This window comes from Phasianus colchicus, chromosome 3 (assembly GCF_987193195.1).
Source record: "Phasianus colchicus chromosome 3, bPhaCol1.hap1.1, whole genome shotgun sequence".
Classification (NCBI taxonomy): domain Eukaryota; kingdom Metazoa; phylum Chordata; class Aves; order Galliformes; family Phasianidae; genus Phasianus; species Phasianus colchicus.
Genome location: NC_143438.1, coordinates 61,862,899 through 61,880,822, shown reverse-complemented (window position 1 = coordinate 61,880,822; position 17,924 = coordinate 61,862,899). Strand labels below are relative to the sequence as shown.

The window sequence follows — 17,924 nt, the reverse complement described above, 5'->3', positions numbered from 1 at the left end:
AATGATTCCTCCCAACTCAAAATCATTCTGATTCTCTAATCCACCCATAAGCACAAATCTTACCAGAACTTCCATACGCTTAAGTCTCTATCGTTTTCACACATCATTTGATGAATACTTTTCTTTAAATATCAGTAGTTACTTGGTATTAAAATCAGCTGTGTTGGAAGAAGACAGTTTAGAATGACTGTAACAAAAATGCCTATTAGTCTTCAAGAGGTTATTTGGATAATACCTTAATAATGTACTTTAGCGTTTCATTAGCCCCTAAGTGATCAGGTAGTTGGACTCAATAACCTCTGTAAGTCACTTCCAACTGGACTATATTATTCTATTCACTTGTAAATAAAATAATAGTATGCAATACTTGGAACATAACTTATTGTCTTACAATGCTTTCTGTTCTTTTTATTCAAGTAATATAAAAATTAGGTGCAAGTGAAAAATGAAAGAGAAACAAGCTTTCCATTTCAGAAAGAGAAATTAAGCTTCAGAAAACAAAACAGTGTGATTTACAACAACCGTACACAGGGAACAAAAATGTACAAACCCATCTAGACTATCTTTCGCCAACACAGGAAAATCCTTCTGACAAACATCATACAAAAAAAATCCAGAAGTTGGAATAATTCATCTTTTTGTTGCTTAGCAACAGGAACAGCAAACCTTCTTTTTTTCCCTGTCAAAATGCAAAATTAGTGACAAGTGGAAAGATGCAATTTTGTGCTTGTAATGGACCACTATAGCAGTAGGAATTCAAGTGCAGAGGATTCTATTACCAAAGAAAAAGTATCAATCTGTAACCTCTACGATGCAAATTAAATCATTTATTTGAATTATGGTCTGAAAAATTAAATTTTTCTGTTGTAGACTAATAAAAACTAGATAAGAACTGAGAGACATGCATTGATACTACTAATTTTGTTTAGAGATGTGTGGGTGTTAGTAATACACTACAAAATTAAATACAGCTTGAGAAAAGATAATAAGAGGAGATCTACACATCAAAGTATGACCAATGCTACTTGATTGTTGCTATCAGTAATCTACTTTTTACAGGGAAAAAAATAGGTCTTTAAAAAAAAAAACAAACAGTTTTAATAAATTAAAACTGAGAAATAACAATGAAAAACACAGTTGCACAGAAAGGTGATATGACATCAGCTACAACTCAGGACCAGTTTTTTATTCACTGTTATATTGAAAAAGGGACCTCAGTGATCTACAGATCAGTGCTGTCCCAAGCATCATCAGCTAATCAGTGCCATTCTGTGACAGCAAACTCGGTAAGATTAAAAGACCTTTAGGTAGAGGTTATTTTTATCTAGCTGGAGTCTCAAATTAGTTGAGCCAATATTGTACACATGAAGGAAAAAGAACTTTTTTCTTTATGAGGAATTATCATAAAATGAAATTAGTACACAATTCCAAAACATTACCACTACTTTATGTGGTGTCAAAGCACCTACCTCCACTCACCCAGGCTCCAACCTATGCTGCTGATGCCCATGACAACTGTAAAGATGAGACTCTTGTCATCCCTAGCAAGTAGGCAGTTAACAGGAAATAGGTTATTCGCCTGTCTTTGGTTGTTTAGTTAAGACACAGCAGGGAGGGAAAGCAAAAACTTCACAAAGCCGATAACTGTACTTGGCACTCCACTCACGTTTTAGGTAAAAACCCTGTTTTTTCTCCAGTTAAGTGTATACTATAGTTAAGGAATGCCTACAGTAAAGACATTCTCACTATAGTATCATTCCTTATTAGAAGAGAAACTATCTGAAGCTCACTTGATGCTCTCATTTGTTGCTCAAACGACAGCCTAATAGACAGCAGAATAAATGTACTCCATAGTACTCTAAATATACCCTTACAAGTCTGAAATAGTTCAAAAACAATGTCAGAGATGGCAAAGGTATTAAATGAAAAACTGAAGTGTACAAGTTACAAAAATAAAACTCCTTTCTGGATAGCAGCAGTCTGATCTGACTCACAATATGTTAAGTAGAGAAGTTTTCACAAAAAAAAAAAGAAAAAAGAAAACAGGCCAACTATTCTCAATGAAGCCACCTCTGCACTAACAGTAGAATAAAAATGGCACAAGATAACTAAAGCTGGGATTCATTTCTTATGAAAAATTCAAGAGAGAAGTTTTGACTATGCATGAAAAAAGCACTGCAAAATGTTTACATGCCTCTAAAAATATTATGTTTTTTTGCCTTTTTTCCCCAATTCCACCTAATTCAAAAAACAAAAGTGTTGCCTGTCTTTATAGTATGTCTCTCCCTGTACACTGTATCTTCATGATAGTGAATAAAAAGTCATGACAGACTGTGTCTCCAGGATGCCAGATGAACTCATCACACATCATCTTTTCCTCTTATTTCCACTGCTACAACTTCTCACTCAGTGTCCTTTCCTATGTCCTTTTGCCCTCTCTATCGATGGCAGTCTCTCAGACTTCCCCCTCCAGCTGTGTAACAGGTGAAGAAGCATGTCCAAAGGTCAGTATGTATTAATTCCCTTTGCACTCATGAGAGATGCACAGAAAAGAGGTGAAAGTGAACTTGCAAGACTACTACAGACCCCCAACAAGGTTTGTGAAGGGCTTAGAGAATATGCCCTACGAGGAGAGACTGAAGGAACTGGGGCTGTTCAGTGTGGGGAAAAGGAGGCTGAGGGGAGACCTTATTGCTCTCTTCCAATATCTGAAAGATGCTGACAGCGAGAGTGGGGTTGGTCTCTTCTCACTGGTGACAGGACAAGGGGAAATGGCCTCGAGTTGCACCAGGGTAAGTTTAGGTTGGATATAAGGATATATCTTCTTGACAGAAAGGGTTGTTAAGCACTGGAATAGGCTCCCCAGGGAGGTGGTTGAGTCACCATTCCTGGATGTGTTTAAAAACCATTTGGATGTGGTGCTCAGGGACATGATTTAGCAGAGGGTTGTTAGAGTTAGGGTAGTATGGTTAGAATCATAGAATCACAAGGTTGGAAATGACCTGTAAGATCATCTAGTCCAACCGTTAGGTTGAGGTTGGACTTAATAATCTTTAAGTTCATTTCTGCTGCTTTCTCACTGAAAATTGCTCCAGGTTAGGTTCTGTACCAAACAGAATGCACCCGGGGGGGAGAGAAAAAAAAAAAAAGGGGGGCAGAAAGGTGAAATAAGCTCCAGTATAATGCTCATTAATTTTAGTAAACTACACTGCTAGACTATTTTAAAAAGTTATCAATATTTCCAAAACAGAGATTCATGCACATATTAATAATAGTGTGAATCCTGGGGAGGGAGGAGTAGAGCAGGAATGTGTCACAGGAGTGAACTACAGAGAAAAAACACCTGTATGTCAAGACATAACTAGTGACTGAATATATTAATTCTTTATAAAGAGAATAATTGTTCACTGTTGTGCTGTCCTGAGGTCCTCTACTTGTTATTCAATGTAGCCTCAAAATGCAATTTCCCTGCAACTGTCCATGCACTTAATACAAATTAAACAGTCTTCATAGTCTATTAATCATAGCCCCAATTACAGAAAAGCTCTAATTAGCTGTGTCTAAACGTACCTACCAGGTTATAAAGTTAATTAAGAGACATTCTATCTTAACTTGTAATTGATAACAGTAAGTAGACAACAATCCCAGGTTTTAACTATATAGACACCTACAGAGTATGGTAGAGCACGCACAGATCTTGGCAGTACTAAGTTCTCACTCCATGTTTTAAATCAAATGCTTAAAGCTGGCAGAGAAAATTACCCTCAAAAGATGTCTGTTCTCTCTCTTCTGACCAAATAAAAAGACAAGAAGGCTCAGCTTAAAATAGAAGGTTTGGAGTATTCAGTCAAAATTAAATAATTACATTATTAATTAAATACAGTAGTATTCACACAGTTGCCAGTCATTGAAGCAGCCAAGGGAGTCCAGAGAGCTGCTCAGCTATCCAAACAGCGTATGTCCACTTATGATAAGAATTGCTCTTCAGGCTCCACTGACTATTGACTGCATTGCCCACAACAGAGCTTAGACACCTAGAAGACAGGCAGATATTCACTTGTAGGTTTGGAAGTCACTTCATTAGGCTGTAAGTGAACACAAACTCTAAAACCGAGTGAAAACCTAATTTTAATAGAGGCTTTTAGTGATTGACGCATTTGTTTCCTAGAATCTCTTTCTGATTTGTGCACTGATAACCAGAGAAAGCTTTTTCCAGGATATTTACCAGGAATTGATTTTAAAGATCTTTAACCAGTTCTCTGTTTATCCAAATGGGACTCATTTTTGCCACTTCAGTCCTAGGTATATTTAATGTCACAAAATTGCATTACACACTATGGCACATGATGAAATACAACTGAACAGAAAGTGTTAAGCTGGTATCATGGCCCTCAACTAGTACAAACAAATTTCCCCCAAGGGTGTTACTGGAAAGGAGAAATGCAATATGGACAAGTGAAGTTAACATTTTCAGACTTCAGAAAGTCTTGGACAGCCTCAGGCTTAGATATCTATGTCTCAAGCTGCTTTTTTCATATCTCAAATCAAGTCCTGATACACAAATTTGTTAAAGTTTTAGTTCATATAATTAGGAAAAGAAGAGAGATTCAGAAAACAAACATCACGAAATAACTAAAAGTCCTCCTTAGACATACAACTATTAGTTACCTTTACCAATTCAATACTAAAAGATCAATTTCTGGGACTATGTTTCTTATCATATGTATGGAGAGCCTCTGGAGAGCAAAATAGAGAGAACATGTTCTATCCACTACAAACCCACTGCAAGTCATACAGTCAGTTCCTTGAGTTGGATGAACTAGTGCTGTCTGACAGAAATCCAACTCACGCACATAATGGCCAATAAAATACGCATCACTGATCCTACTGATGCAGAAACTAAAACCTTTAGCATATAGGAGCTCTGATAGACAATTCTGAAGTTCCACTGAGTAATCTCATAATAGTTTACCAAAACTACTGCAAATGTACACGTGCAATATCTATCTGAAATTCTTACTATATTTTTCCCTTTGAGAGTTTCTTTCTACTTATCTTATTCTTCACATTTCAAATATCTTTGTCCCTAATCAATTCTATCACTTTCAACCCCACAAAATAGCTTCAAATACCTTTAATCTTTGGCTTTATTTCTGAAAGTTTCCCTTCCTTTCAATCATTCTAGACAAGAATGCTGTTTACAGGGAGGTAACCAGTACTAGGTTACTCCAAAACATTAACTACTTCACAGCAGCAGAACGAAAGGTAAAGACATTATCTCTCATATGCCACATGTCAACAGTGTTACTTTTTCTCCCCCCAGTTTTCAAATCACAACAATTTTCAATAATAGCTTATATTTCTTTCCACAGCCCTCTATCTCTGCATAACAATCTCACACTTGTGAAAGCTTACCGTATCATTATCTGCACTCAGCGAGGATTTATCAAACAAGGGTAGTTCCTATTGCAGTAGACATACTGTTAGGTTTATCTCAAGTGTAATTCAGAAATATTCATCAGTTTCCACCCACTCTATCAATCAGACAAAACACTTCATGATTTAAGCAAGAGAAAATAAAAACTCCAGGTCATCTGAAAGGTTTGAAGGATGTGTATTGAAAGGAATACACACAGATAAGGGCTAGGAAAGTACCACAACCTGGACTGATTTCCTTAAGTTAAGGCACTAATTAAAACTGACTGCACATTCCTGCCTTTCATAACACTCAGTAAGTTACAGTTGACTTTCCCTGATCAACTGAAGTAATCTTTCACTAATTTCAAGGTCTAATATGACATTATTTCTTCTTCAGTGTTCAATGATTCTGTAACTGTTAAGAAGTTACATCATATTTCCAGCTTAAACTTCACTGACAGTTCACACCTACCTAGATTTTTCTTTATTTTTTCTATTTTTATTTTTTGAGGGAGAGCGATACTAGGAATTAAAACACCAGATATTTTCATGGCTGCCTCAGGTCAAATGCCATCAAGAAACTAAGCATCCAGCACCACTTACTCATTCCTTTACCTACAGAATGGTGGAGAGAACTGGAAGAGCAAAAGAAAAACTTGTGGGTCAAGATAAAGATAGTTTACCCCTTAGTTTCTACTGCTGAGCATGACATTATACATTGTGGAATATCCCTTTAGCCAGTTCAGGTCAGCTGTTCGTAGTGTTTTTTCCCAGTTTCTTACCTACTCCATCTCATACACTGAGGGGGCAGAGCAGGGAGCAGAGGCAGCCCTAATGCTGTGCCAGCACCAGTCAGTAACTGCTACAGCATCGGTGTGCTACAACCACTGTTTCAGACTTCTGACTGAGGCAGAGTACCACGTGGTTTGCTGTGAAGAAAATGAACTCCATCCCAGCCAGGCCCAGTACAGTTCCACACAGTAACTATTATTAAGAGTTTATAACTGAAGATTAGACAAAGGCAGTAACTGAAAAAAAAAAAAAAAAAAAAAAAGAATGGTACATTAAGGGACAGAATTGGAAAAGGATTTAGGCTTAGATCATTTTGATGCATGGGAAGTAAATAACAATAAAGTCAGGTGCGTGCATAAAATGCCTTCATGAACTAGATCATTGCTTAAGGTCTGAAGAATTTTAAGCATTTCCTACCTTTCAGAAGCCTACCCCCCAAACTTGGGTCTGTTTTAGAATTTATCTATACAAACATTTTTTAAATAATAAAGTAATGCAACTACCAACCACATGTTGGCTGCTTTTCTATTTTTATTTTGTTTTAGTTTTGTTTTAAGCTGTATTACTTATTCCAGTGAAGTTTAAAAAAATGCAAATGTATGTTTTAAAATTAAATCACACATAGGATATGCCGCTGATAAATTATAAAAAAAAAAATTCATCAGAAACACATGCATCCCATTTATCACTTCTAATGCAATTTTCTGGTTTTTATTTTCAATATTCAGGGGAATTAAACTGATTGATTCACCAGTGCTTAAAGAAAATTAGTATGCAGGACGTGACTTAATACTTTTTCCAGTGAGAATCTCATTATAATGTCTACTCACAATACCAGAAATATGACATTGACAAACTTGGTCTAAAAATTAAGAATTCCAATTTCACGTTATTTAAAATCCCAGTTCTCAATACAGCTACTCTTATATTTTTCTGGCAGAAGCACCACCACAGTCCAGTATGCCAGGCAATAGCATAAAGCTAGTAAAAGTCATACCCAACCTTCTGGGCAAGGCACATACCAATCCCATTCAATGCCCAAACTATGCAAAAAGTAAATTGACTTGTTTCCTCCATTAAAATATTTTCCCAATATGAAAACCCCTCTAATACGGTACATTCTCTCTGCCATGGGGTGAGGGCTGGAAGAGCTCCGGGTACAGAACCACTTTCTTTGCTCTGTGAACCACTGTTTACATGGGTTGACAGTGACAGGACAAGTAGGAATGGTCCACAAAAGCACCACAATGATCATGAGTTTCAACCCCCCTGCTATGTGCAGGGTCGCCAACCACCAGACCAGGCTGCCCAGAGCCACATCCAGCCTGGCCTTGAATGCCTCCAGGGATGGGGCATCCGCAACCTCCTTGGGCAATCTGTTCCAGTGTGTAACCACTTTCTGAATGAAGAACTTCCTCCCAATATCTAACCTAAATGTCCCCTGTCTCAATTTAAACCACTGCCCCTTGTCCTATCACTATCCGCCTTCATAAACAGCCATCCTCCCTCCTGTTTATACGCTCCCTTCAAGTATTGAAGTATATATCCTCTCAAGCGTATATTCATGAACATATTCATAATATGCAATCCAAATCCCACATAAAACATACAAGAATAATTCCTTCTATTTGTCGAAGACATTTATTTGCTGTAAAATTACTTTGACACATATTTCACATTGCAGCCTGTAATATATCTTAGAGTAACAAATGTGCATAGTCCATGAATTTTCCATGTAAGCCAGTCCTCAAGTTGATATCCTTTACACATTTTAAAAAAAAACATGGTTCTTCATATATGTGAAATATTGACCTTCAAAATGAACAAGCTAAATTTCCTCCACTTCATATTTCATCATTTAAAAAACTTGTTAAAATTTTGCTAGCTGTACAACAAAACTGGTGATGAACAGATATTTTACTTGGACCATTTCCTTTGTGGATAACAGTATTGAAGTAAAGAAAAAGTGACAACGTGACATTTATGACATTTACATATCATCTGTTAGTGTTGAAAATTTTGCTTAAGAAGAGATTTTCTATGAGTTTTGGAGGTTTTTGTTTAAAAAAAAACAATTTCCGTTTTAAAAGCTACTAACTTCATGCAAACCCCCAGCACTCAAGGCAGAACACCAGCACTGGGCAGAACGCTTCCACTCTTGCAAACAAAGATTTCCTGAATAAGTTACTGTATGTTAATGGCACGTACCACTAGAGGAATATCTCACTGAAAATTGTTTTGCAGTCACCCATCCAGCAATGAAGAAGGAAAGAAACACAAGATTATTGGGTGAGCTCTGGACGTGTGTACCAGAACCCAAGGCCCTGCATTCAGCTTGGTCATCCAGCTTTGTCTACTCATTTTTCTTAGCATAGAAGGTACACAACAAACCACCTAATGCTTATTTATCCAAATAATTTACTACCAGCAGGCATAAGGAAGATTTCTGTAGCTGATGTCATAAATGAATGAAGGAGGAAAAAAACAAACAGAAAATGAAATCAGTAATAATATACCTTGCATAAATATATATACACGAATATAAATAGCTGGAAAGAAAAAATTCCAAACTGCAGGGTCACATAGCTGAAGTTCTAATACATCAAATCTTGCCAGCCATCTCTCATATATGCAGATATTTCCACTCTTAAAAATTTAAGTAAGCACAAATTTGAACAAAGACAACATATTCCTCATGGAAGAGGATCAGGTCAGGAAATACTTAAGCAAACTGAGCATTCCTAAATCCATAGGCCCTGAAAGGATACACCTACAATTGCTGTGGGAGCTGGCTGATGTGACTGGGTGGACATTCTACATAATGTGTACTCAATTGTAGGAACTGCAAGGAGTGCACAAAGACTAGAGGAAGGAAAAATGTTGGTCCTATCTTCAAGAAGGAGGACCCAGGGAACTCATTCTTCAGCTTCACCTCAATCCCTAACAAGGTAATGGAATAACTAATCCTGAAATTCATTCCCAGGCACTTGAAAGAGAACAAAATCATCCAGAATAGTTAGCACGAATTCAGTCAAGAGAAAGTCATGCCTGACCAAACTGATAAACTTTTATAATGAAATGACCAGCTTGATAGATGAGCAGAGACAAGTGGATATTGTCTTCCTGGACTTCAGTAACGTCTTTGACACTGTCCTCCATAAGACTGTCAAAAAGAAGCTGAAGTACAAGCTAAATGAACAGACACTAAGGTAGATCAAAAACTGGCTGAACAGCCAAGCCTAGAGGGTCATAGTAGTGGAAAGTCTAGTTAGAGGCCAGTAATGAGCACAGTACCCCAGCAATCGGTACTAGATCCAGTCCCATTTAACATCTGAACAGCCTGGACAATGGGGTAGACTGTACTCTCAATATGCGGATTTGTGGATGATTGATTTTTGGATGATGTGAAACTAAGGGGAGTGGCTAATATACCAAATGACCATGCTTTCATCCAGAGGGATCTTGACAGGTTGGGTTGACAAGGATTTTAAGAACATCAAGAAAGAGAAAAAGTCCTGCACCTAAGGAGGAACCCTTTATGCTGCTCTGCATAAAAAGACCGGGAAGTCCTGTAGACAGCAGGTTAAACAGGTGTCAGCAGTGTGTCCTCACTGTTATGAAGGCTGAATGTACTCCTGGCTGCATTAGGCAAGGTATCACCAGCAGGTTGAGGGAGGTGTTCTTTCCCCTCTACCGAGCATTGGTGAGACCACGCCTGGAGTGATGTATCCAGTTCTGGCCACCCCAGTACAAGACAGACATGAACACACTAGGGAGAATCCAGCAAATGGCTACAGAGATGATAAAGGGACAGGAGCGCCTCTCTTATGAGGAAAAGCTGAGAGAGCTAGGACTGCTCAATGCGTAGAAAAGGAAGCTCAAGGGGACCTCATACACATCCGAAGGGAGAATGTCAAGAAAACAGAGTCAGGCTCTTCGCCCTCTGGAGAAGGGCTTCTTACAAGAGCATGTAGCAATAGTATGAGGAACTTGTACTAGAACTTGCAGTTCTAGGAAAATAAATTATGGTTTGATCAGAATGCTCGAATTTCAGCGTTCCATTTCAGACCATCTTGAGGATGTCACCCAATTCAGGCTTTCAACAGAAGTCGAAATCACATCAATTGCAGTAATTAGGTGTTGTCTCTAATATATAAAGTTTTGAAATTATTCATTAAACCAATCACACACTGCCTATAAATTTAAAATTAAAGATAATGTTTGTTCACTTACATATCCACTTTATTTAATCAGTGTGCTTATAATAAATTTATTTCTGAAGTTTAAGCACAACCTAATGGGTAATTTTTATCTAATGGGTTTGGATTTTTTTTTTTTTTTTTTTTTTTTTTTTGGAGTATGGCTTATTTAAAGAGAGTGAATCACTCTTTTTAAATTTTCAGTTCAATCGTTTAAAATTAAAGTCTTTATTACCAGATTTCAAATAATAATTTTAAGACTTCTGGGCTTATACATGATTATACTAGAAACACTATGGACCAAAAAAAGATTACAGAATTAAAGAGTTAAGAAAAACTTAGCTATCCAAAGCTAAAATTGGATCTTGACAATTTCTGTAGTACTGATAACATTAGTATGACTTGAAAATACTCCAGGTACATAAACTGCAAGTGAACCTTTGTAATCTGATATACCTTCGGAATACACTTATTTTATCCAAACACATCAGGATCAAACAAAGCCAATCACAGGGAAGTGACCAGAATCCAAGATTGCTTTTTCAAGGTAGCTGCCTGAATAACTATGCTACAGTCTTCTGATACTCTCCTGCAAGGAGATTCAAGTCTGATCTACAGGCTGAACAGGACACTGAACACAGGATCTCACAGTCTCCAACCAAGTGAACAACAGAAGAATTCTCTGACCACTTCTGACTGTACTGTAAACTCAAAAAGCAAGCATTGATCAGCATTGTTAGCAAGAACAAAGCCTGTACTTGGCCTGCATACAAAGTTGTGGCTAGCAGCCTCAGATATAGGAAGGAGAGGTGATAAAGTGTAGCAAGTTGATGTGGCAAAGTTTTGGAGGCAGCAGGGAGGGCTGCAGGGGTCCCTCCCACAAGCATAGCCCAGCACTGCCCCAGTCAGAAAAGAGCCAGCTCCAGCTGCTCCAAAAGGGATCTGCTGCTGCAAGATGTGAACCATAAGTGATGCTGCATGTGCTCTGCAAGAGAAACAGCCCTGCAGCCATCAAGGACAGTGCAGAAGGTGGGCAGGAGGTGGTCCAGAAGTGGAGTAGAAGTTCCGTGCAGCTCAGGAGAGGCCCAGAGGCCCACTGTGAAGCAGAGCTTCGCATGCAGCCATGAGGAACCCATGGGGCAGCAGTGGATGTGGCTGAACAAGCCACGGCTCATGAAGAACCCCCACAGGAGCAGGTCCCAGGATGGAGCTGCAGCCTGCAGAGAGGAGCCCACAGTCAGCCAGAAGGACTGAGGGATCTGCTATCCATGGAGACCCACACAGCCCTGAAAGGTGGGCCCTGTGGCATGGACCCATGTTGGAGCAGTGCTTGGAGAGCTGCAGCCCGTGGAAAGCCCACATGAGATCAGCTGGTGAAGGATGGCATCCTGTGGGAGGGACCCACATGAAGCAGGAGCAGAGAGTGACTGGAGGAGCAGCAGAGACAAAACGTTATGGAGGGACTGCAGCTTCCACTCCCCAATCCCCTGCACTGCTCAGGGACAGAAGGTACAAGAGAGTGGATGGGTGGAAGGGTTTTTTTTTGTTTGTGTTTAGTTCTTACTGCTCTATTCTGTTTGTGGAGTTTCTGGATCATCATACAAGTACTGGCAACACAGTATTAGGGTCTAACAATGTCACTGATCAATCCAGGATGCCATAGACACTTCTCCATTTTGTTATTAAAAGCACATCCTTTTTTGGATGACACCCTCCATGACTGTTGCACTGCTGTCCTTCTCAAGACCTGTTTAAAATCACATAACTGCAATCACAGAAGCCTGAATGCTACAGCGTATTTTTAAGTTAGTGCCACTTGCACAAAAAAAGCTACACTGCTTTCAGACATTAAAGCCTTATTTTCAGTGGAGCTCTGACCCGATGATAATTCCAAAGAAGTTTGCCTCTGGAAACTGCCAACTAAATGTCTTCTACGTGTGTTCTACAAGTACCGCTGCATTTACACAACATCTACTTTCTCAAGGTGTATAAAGAAGATAAATAATGCTTAAATTCTGCTTTCCAGTTGTACAGCCAAAGTTATCAGCTATTTCTATGCATTAAAACAATTTTGGTTTTATTTTTAATCTTGACCAAGAATATTTAAGTAATGCACAGAGAAGTTTGAGTAGTAGCCAACAAGTATGGCAACATAAGATGGAGAATGGGACTTACCACGGTGCTGGATTGGGAAATTCCAACACAGATGTGATCATCCCAAATTTTGCTGTCAACATAGCTTAACCCCAATGGCAACACATGCTCCATGCTACTCAGAACTTTCTTAAATTAAGTCATGTGCAGTATTACCAACTATTGTTGGTTAGTGTTGGTAATACTCAGTCCAATTACAAGTTTTGTTTATAGACTTTGAATAGATGAATATCTATTCAAGACATGCATCTTAATTTCCTTTTGTTTACTTGAGAGATTGACTTGGTCTCATAAGACTTCATACCAATATTGAAATCAGTTTTTTAAATAGAACTAAATGCTTAGTATGTGCCAATACAACGGAGACATCTGAACTGGAAAGGTCAGAATTTGTTGCCATAGAAAAATCTAGAAATTCAGTCTCATCACAGCAGAACACAGATGTTTCTTTTACACATCTGCAGAATTTATGCACTGTACATGGGGCTGAGGCTCCTTAAATAAGGCTAATAAGTATTGACAAGGATATTTTAATATTGCATGTTAAAAATACAGGAAGTTATTTTACATAAAGGCAGTTACTTGACTTATTCAAAGCTAAGTATATCCTTTTTCCCCCTCACAGGAAAGGTCACCCTGATTCGCCTTCTACAGGTAACACAAGATACAATGCGTCTTAACAGAATAATCACCTGCAAGCTGATACCTGGGCACTCTCATTTGAGAATGTACAACCCTGTTCACTTTGGTTCTACATAGCTCATACACTGCACTCACTGCAAATGAAGATTACAAAATTCTCCTTGTTTACTAAGTAATAACCAATAAAAAGCTCACTACTTACCCTTTTATTTTTTCTACACTCCAGGGGATCTTTCGTCTTTTTATATATTATCATCTGTTACATGCTATCACCTGATATTGGAAACTGCAAGGGTATCAGTGTAGCTGAATATGACTTCAGCCCCATTTTGGGAGACACATTAGTAATTCTAGTTCAGTTGGAAGTAAAATCCACCTGTGATTGCTTCCATATGCACATATATCATCCATCAGTTCACCCACAATTACTTGTATGACTTTCCTCATTAGCGAGCAAGACAACAGAGAAATTGCCTTAATTATATCTTTTTTCCCTTAATATTATTTTTAAAGTTCTGACAGATTTGTAACACGCTTAGCCTTCATGGATAATTACTTCATTTTGAGTCAAATTAAAATGGATATTTCCATGCTTAAAGCTGAGAAACTTCTGAGAATGAATATCTCATCACAGTCAAACTACAAAACAAACTAAAGATGAGGCTCATACAAGAAAAAAAAAAACAAAACACACACACATCCATTTTGACCCAAGCAGTGCAGGCTAGAAGGACTGGGGTTTAGAGTGTAACATGAACAGTGAAGAATCAAATATGAGAGATGTAGAATCAAGGGAAGGGTAAATTAACACTGAATGCAGAGTTGCCCATGGGCCATCTTCTGGGCTCCCCAGGCTGTCTCCTGCTAGCACTACCACGTTCTTTGCTCTGCCTGAGCCCTGAGAAAGCACAGTCATTACCTGTCTCCATTTGCAAATAGTCCAAGCTGCCAGAACAATCCTCAAGGCCTACTGAAGACAAACAGTAAACTGTCCAACGGTCTGTTCTTATGAAGTAAAATCTGTACTTGCAAAGCAGGCACCCAGCTTACCTTCTGAAAAGGCATGCTTATACAGCCATTCCCCGTAGATCCCCCATTCGCTTACCTGACCTACCAGAAATCACATGCACAAGTCTGGACAATTTCCAGCACTGTATGGTACCTTTCTACTGTTGCACCCAGCAGATGAAAATACAGCGATAATGGACTTTTTCAACTGACATAGATTAAATTACATACAGGAAGGATAACCTGTTACTTTCCTTTTGCACATCTTGATACATACCCACAAAAAGCCACCAGGAAATAAAGAAATAAAAGAAATAGAAGGACAGAAATGGCAACCATGACTCAGTAGTCATAATAAGAATAACATTACCTAAATAACATTTAGCTCTGTTCATGTAAGAAATAACAAATTTTATACTAACTCTGGAGGATGTAAAAAAATTATTTTGAACAATGTATCAGGACAGTACATTAATTATTTCCACATCCAAACATCAATTCCCTTTGTAAAGGCACATTTACACCATCTCACATAGAATTATTATTTGACTGTCTTCTTCACTTAGGTTTGCCTACTGGAATCAGAGTTAAAGAAAAAAATAAAATAAAATCCTGTAGCCAGCACAAAATTGCATTTACACAGGTGGTATTACTAATCAAAGAGAGGTCTAATCACTATCAGAAAAAACAGCACCTCTTCCCCTACTCCCATTCCTTCCAGACTCAGCTCATTACAAAGCAAGAATCTTCCTCTGAAGCACTATGTATGAGAAAAACACATTCCTATACACTTTCTGCATAGAAAGAGCAACATTCTCTAGAGCTCTACAGTTGCATGGTTGCTGCAGACTTTGCTTCAGGTTGGGCCTGTACACATCCCTTAAATATAACAGCAAATAATTGGGTTCTATTCTATCCATTTTTAAGTGGGTACATTTGTTTTTTCTTCTGCAAATCTCACTTCCTATGTTAAAACAGTCAAAGTTAAAAGAAATACCACACTTTGAATTTCTGAAGCACACTTGCAGTATGTTTTACATAAATCACAGTAATCAAGTGTTCTTAAAGCATATTCCCTAAAACTCATAAAAATTGTCTTTCAACTGGAATGTCATTATTTGAATAGTTTTTGTGTAAGGCATATAATTAATGCTTAAGTACTGGCTTAAATGAAAAAAAAAAAAAAAAGCCCACACCAAAATCAGCTGTCTGGTAGTAGGCACATAAAAGTATTCCTTTTCTCCATAAATATACATACATGCGTATGAGATACAGTTGATGTTACAGCTGGAAAGATTATTGTGATGAAGATGGGAAAACAAACAAACAGGGAAGGAATGCTCACCTGTATCCAAAGATCTAGGTTCATAGGGAAGACTCCACAGAGAAGGGATCTCCAGAAAGAGATCCTTCCCTAGAGGCAGTCAGCCCTTAGATGGGGTCTAGGAGTGGTGCAGCCAGGCTCCACCCCTTCCAGGCTGAATTGCCTACACCTGTGCTCCCATGTCTGACTCAGTGCTCGCCTCAGGTGATCAAACAGTGGCTTAGGCTGTGACTCAAGAGTTCCCATACACTACATTACTGATAGACACTAGGATCATTAAACAATTCAGAATTCAAATGACAAATTAATTGTGGGTTGTCTAAAACCCGCCAAGAAGGGTTGATCCCAATTCTCTGCAATAAATTAACTTTATCAGGCACCTAAACAAAGTCCACCTTCTTCCATGTCAGCATCAGTCAACAGAGCTGTTACTACTGCTTCAGATTTAAACAATACACTCAAGTACTACAGAAATTTGGAAGTACTTTAGAAGTATGGATCTCAAATGATTTTGATGTTAGAGAATATCAGAAGAAAAAAAAAAAAGAACCCTCTGTGTTCCATTAAATGGAGAGTAAAAAGATACAAAAAGAACTTTTTGATTATCATAATAGACCCTATAATTACAGGGATTTACAGATTCCATTTTCTGTAATAATATGGTAAATTTTCATACGCTCAAATATTAGACCTGGGAGCGCATCTGAAGCAAAAGGTGTATTATTGAAGTCCTCTGTGTGAAAATAATTGCATCAATGACATTCATTGTTGCTTGGTGAACATTTACAGAGACAAAGAGCAGATGAGAGCAGAGTGAGGTGGTGGGTGGTGTGTTTCAGCTGGAGGTGACCAGTACCGTCACCTCTCTGGTACAGAATTTTACAAGCATACCATGCAGGCTCTTGTTCACTGCTGGCAAAAATGCATAGCAAATGGTGGTGGCTACATTGAAAATGAGTGTCTTGAAGCTGAGAATGTACGTGCTCTATCAAATATGTGCTCTTTGTATCCGTTGCAGTTCCTATGGAAATAAAAAGGAAGCATTACTTTTGGAAGGACTTCTGTATTTTATATGCAGCCCAAGATGATTCCTCTTCACTCAGTGCAGCCCAAGTAAGCCAAGAGGTTGGACACTCATGGCCTAGAGCTTGCAAACTCTACTGGTCAATGCAAAAGAGAGCCATGAAGAGAGAGGATGGGATAAATGCCATTGATATTGATGGCTGATGTTTTCCCCAAAGGATTTATTGTTTTGTTCTCTATATAGTCAAGCCACAGAGACAGCCTGTAGGAGCTTAAAGAGACAACAAGAATATCAGTTCAGCCAAATTAGGAAGTATAGCTGAAAGTCAGCCTATCACAGAAACACTGTAGCTGGCTTTAACAAAACATTTCAGTCCAGTAAATTGAAAGATTTAAAGGATCAACACTTTTCAACAAGAACAACAACAAAAATAGAAAAAGATATCTGGGCTTTAAGTTGCCAGTCTTATCAATCTTAATCAATCACTGCTTTCCAAAATGATGCCTATACATTTTACGTTCTCAGATCTACTCAGACCTGCTCATCATCACATCATTATGAAGGATTTTAAAACAGACACCTTACATTTTAAGGACACACATGAAAAATGATGCATGAAGACATAAGGTGAAGTATGAATGTCCCAACTCTGTTGATGGTATTATTGAATCCTTCTTTTTTGTACACCAGCACTTACAGCTGAAAATGAACATCATTCAAATTCAGATTCATATGTAAAGGGAAAATTGGGTAATTGGGAAAAAAGCTGAAACAGTCATATAGTTTTACCTTCGTGATTTTTTCTCATGGGTTATTCATGATTTATTCTATTAAAAAGATCCTGGAATGCTCAAATCTTTATGGACACTTCACTAAGGTAAGAAATGTTAACAACCTCCCTCACACAAGCTATCAACAGCAGCTGAGAACTGCAAAATATGTCAATATTGAGCCAAAAATGTGCCTGAAACGAGGGGATGTTAGATACTTCTGTTTGGCCTCTGGGAGGACAAGTGCACTGGTTGCAGAGGCTTAAAGCTGACACTTATCATAGCATGCCCACAAATAAAGCAGGCATGAGATAATGGGGACAGCTAAATAAATAACAGCTTACATAATCAGGATGCTCTTTTCAGCCTAAGTTATAGGTTAAATAAGTTATACATATGATCACAATAGTAAAGCAATTTTTACATTATTCAGAACATAAGCATGAAAGAAATTATGAATATAACTTTAATACTCTGCAGTAAAAAAATATAGAAATTACTGAGTAAATATTTTTACAAGAAAAATAGGCACCAAAAAGGGGAAAATATATTTAAAAAAATCAATAAGAAATTATGAGTTCTAATAATTACAT

At 38.0% G+C, this 17,924-nt stretch overlaps 1 protein-coding gene across 5 annotated transcripts in view; it reads right to left on the bottom strand.

Moving 5' to 3' along the window:
• The window catches only part of C3H8orf34 (chromosome 3 C8orf34 homolog), a 193,070-nt gene that overhangs the window by 161,339 nt on the left and 13,807 nt on the right, over positions 1–17,924 (bottom strand). The window contains exon 1 of one of the 5 annotated variants that reach the window (XM_090137682.1): positions 15,559–15,973. The exons of the other annotated variants lie outside the window; for them this stretch is intronic. Coding sequence (XP_089993808.1) covers positions 15,559–15,582 — 24 coding nt within the window. The 5' untranslated portion in view covers positions 15,583–15,973. Of the gene's footprint in view, positions 1–15,558; positions 15,974–17,924 lie in introns of those variants that run through there. 5 annotated transcript variants of the gene reach the window in all.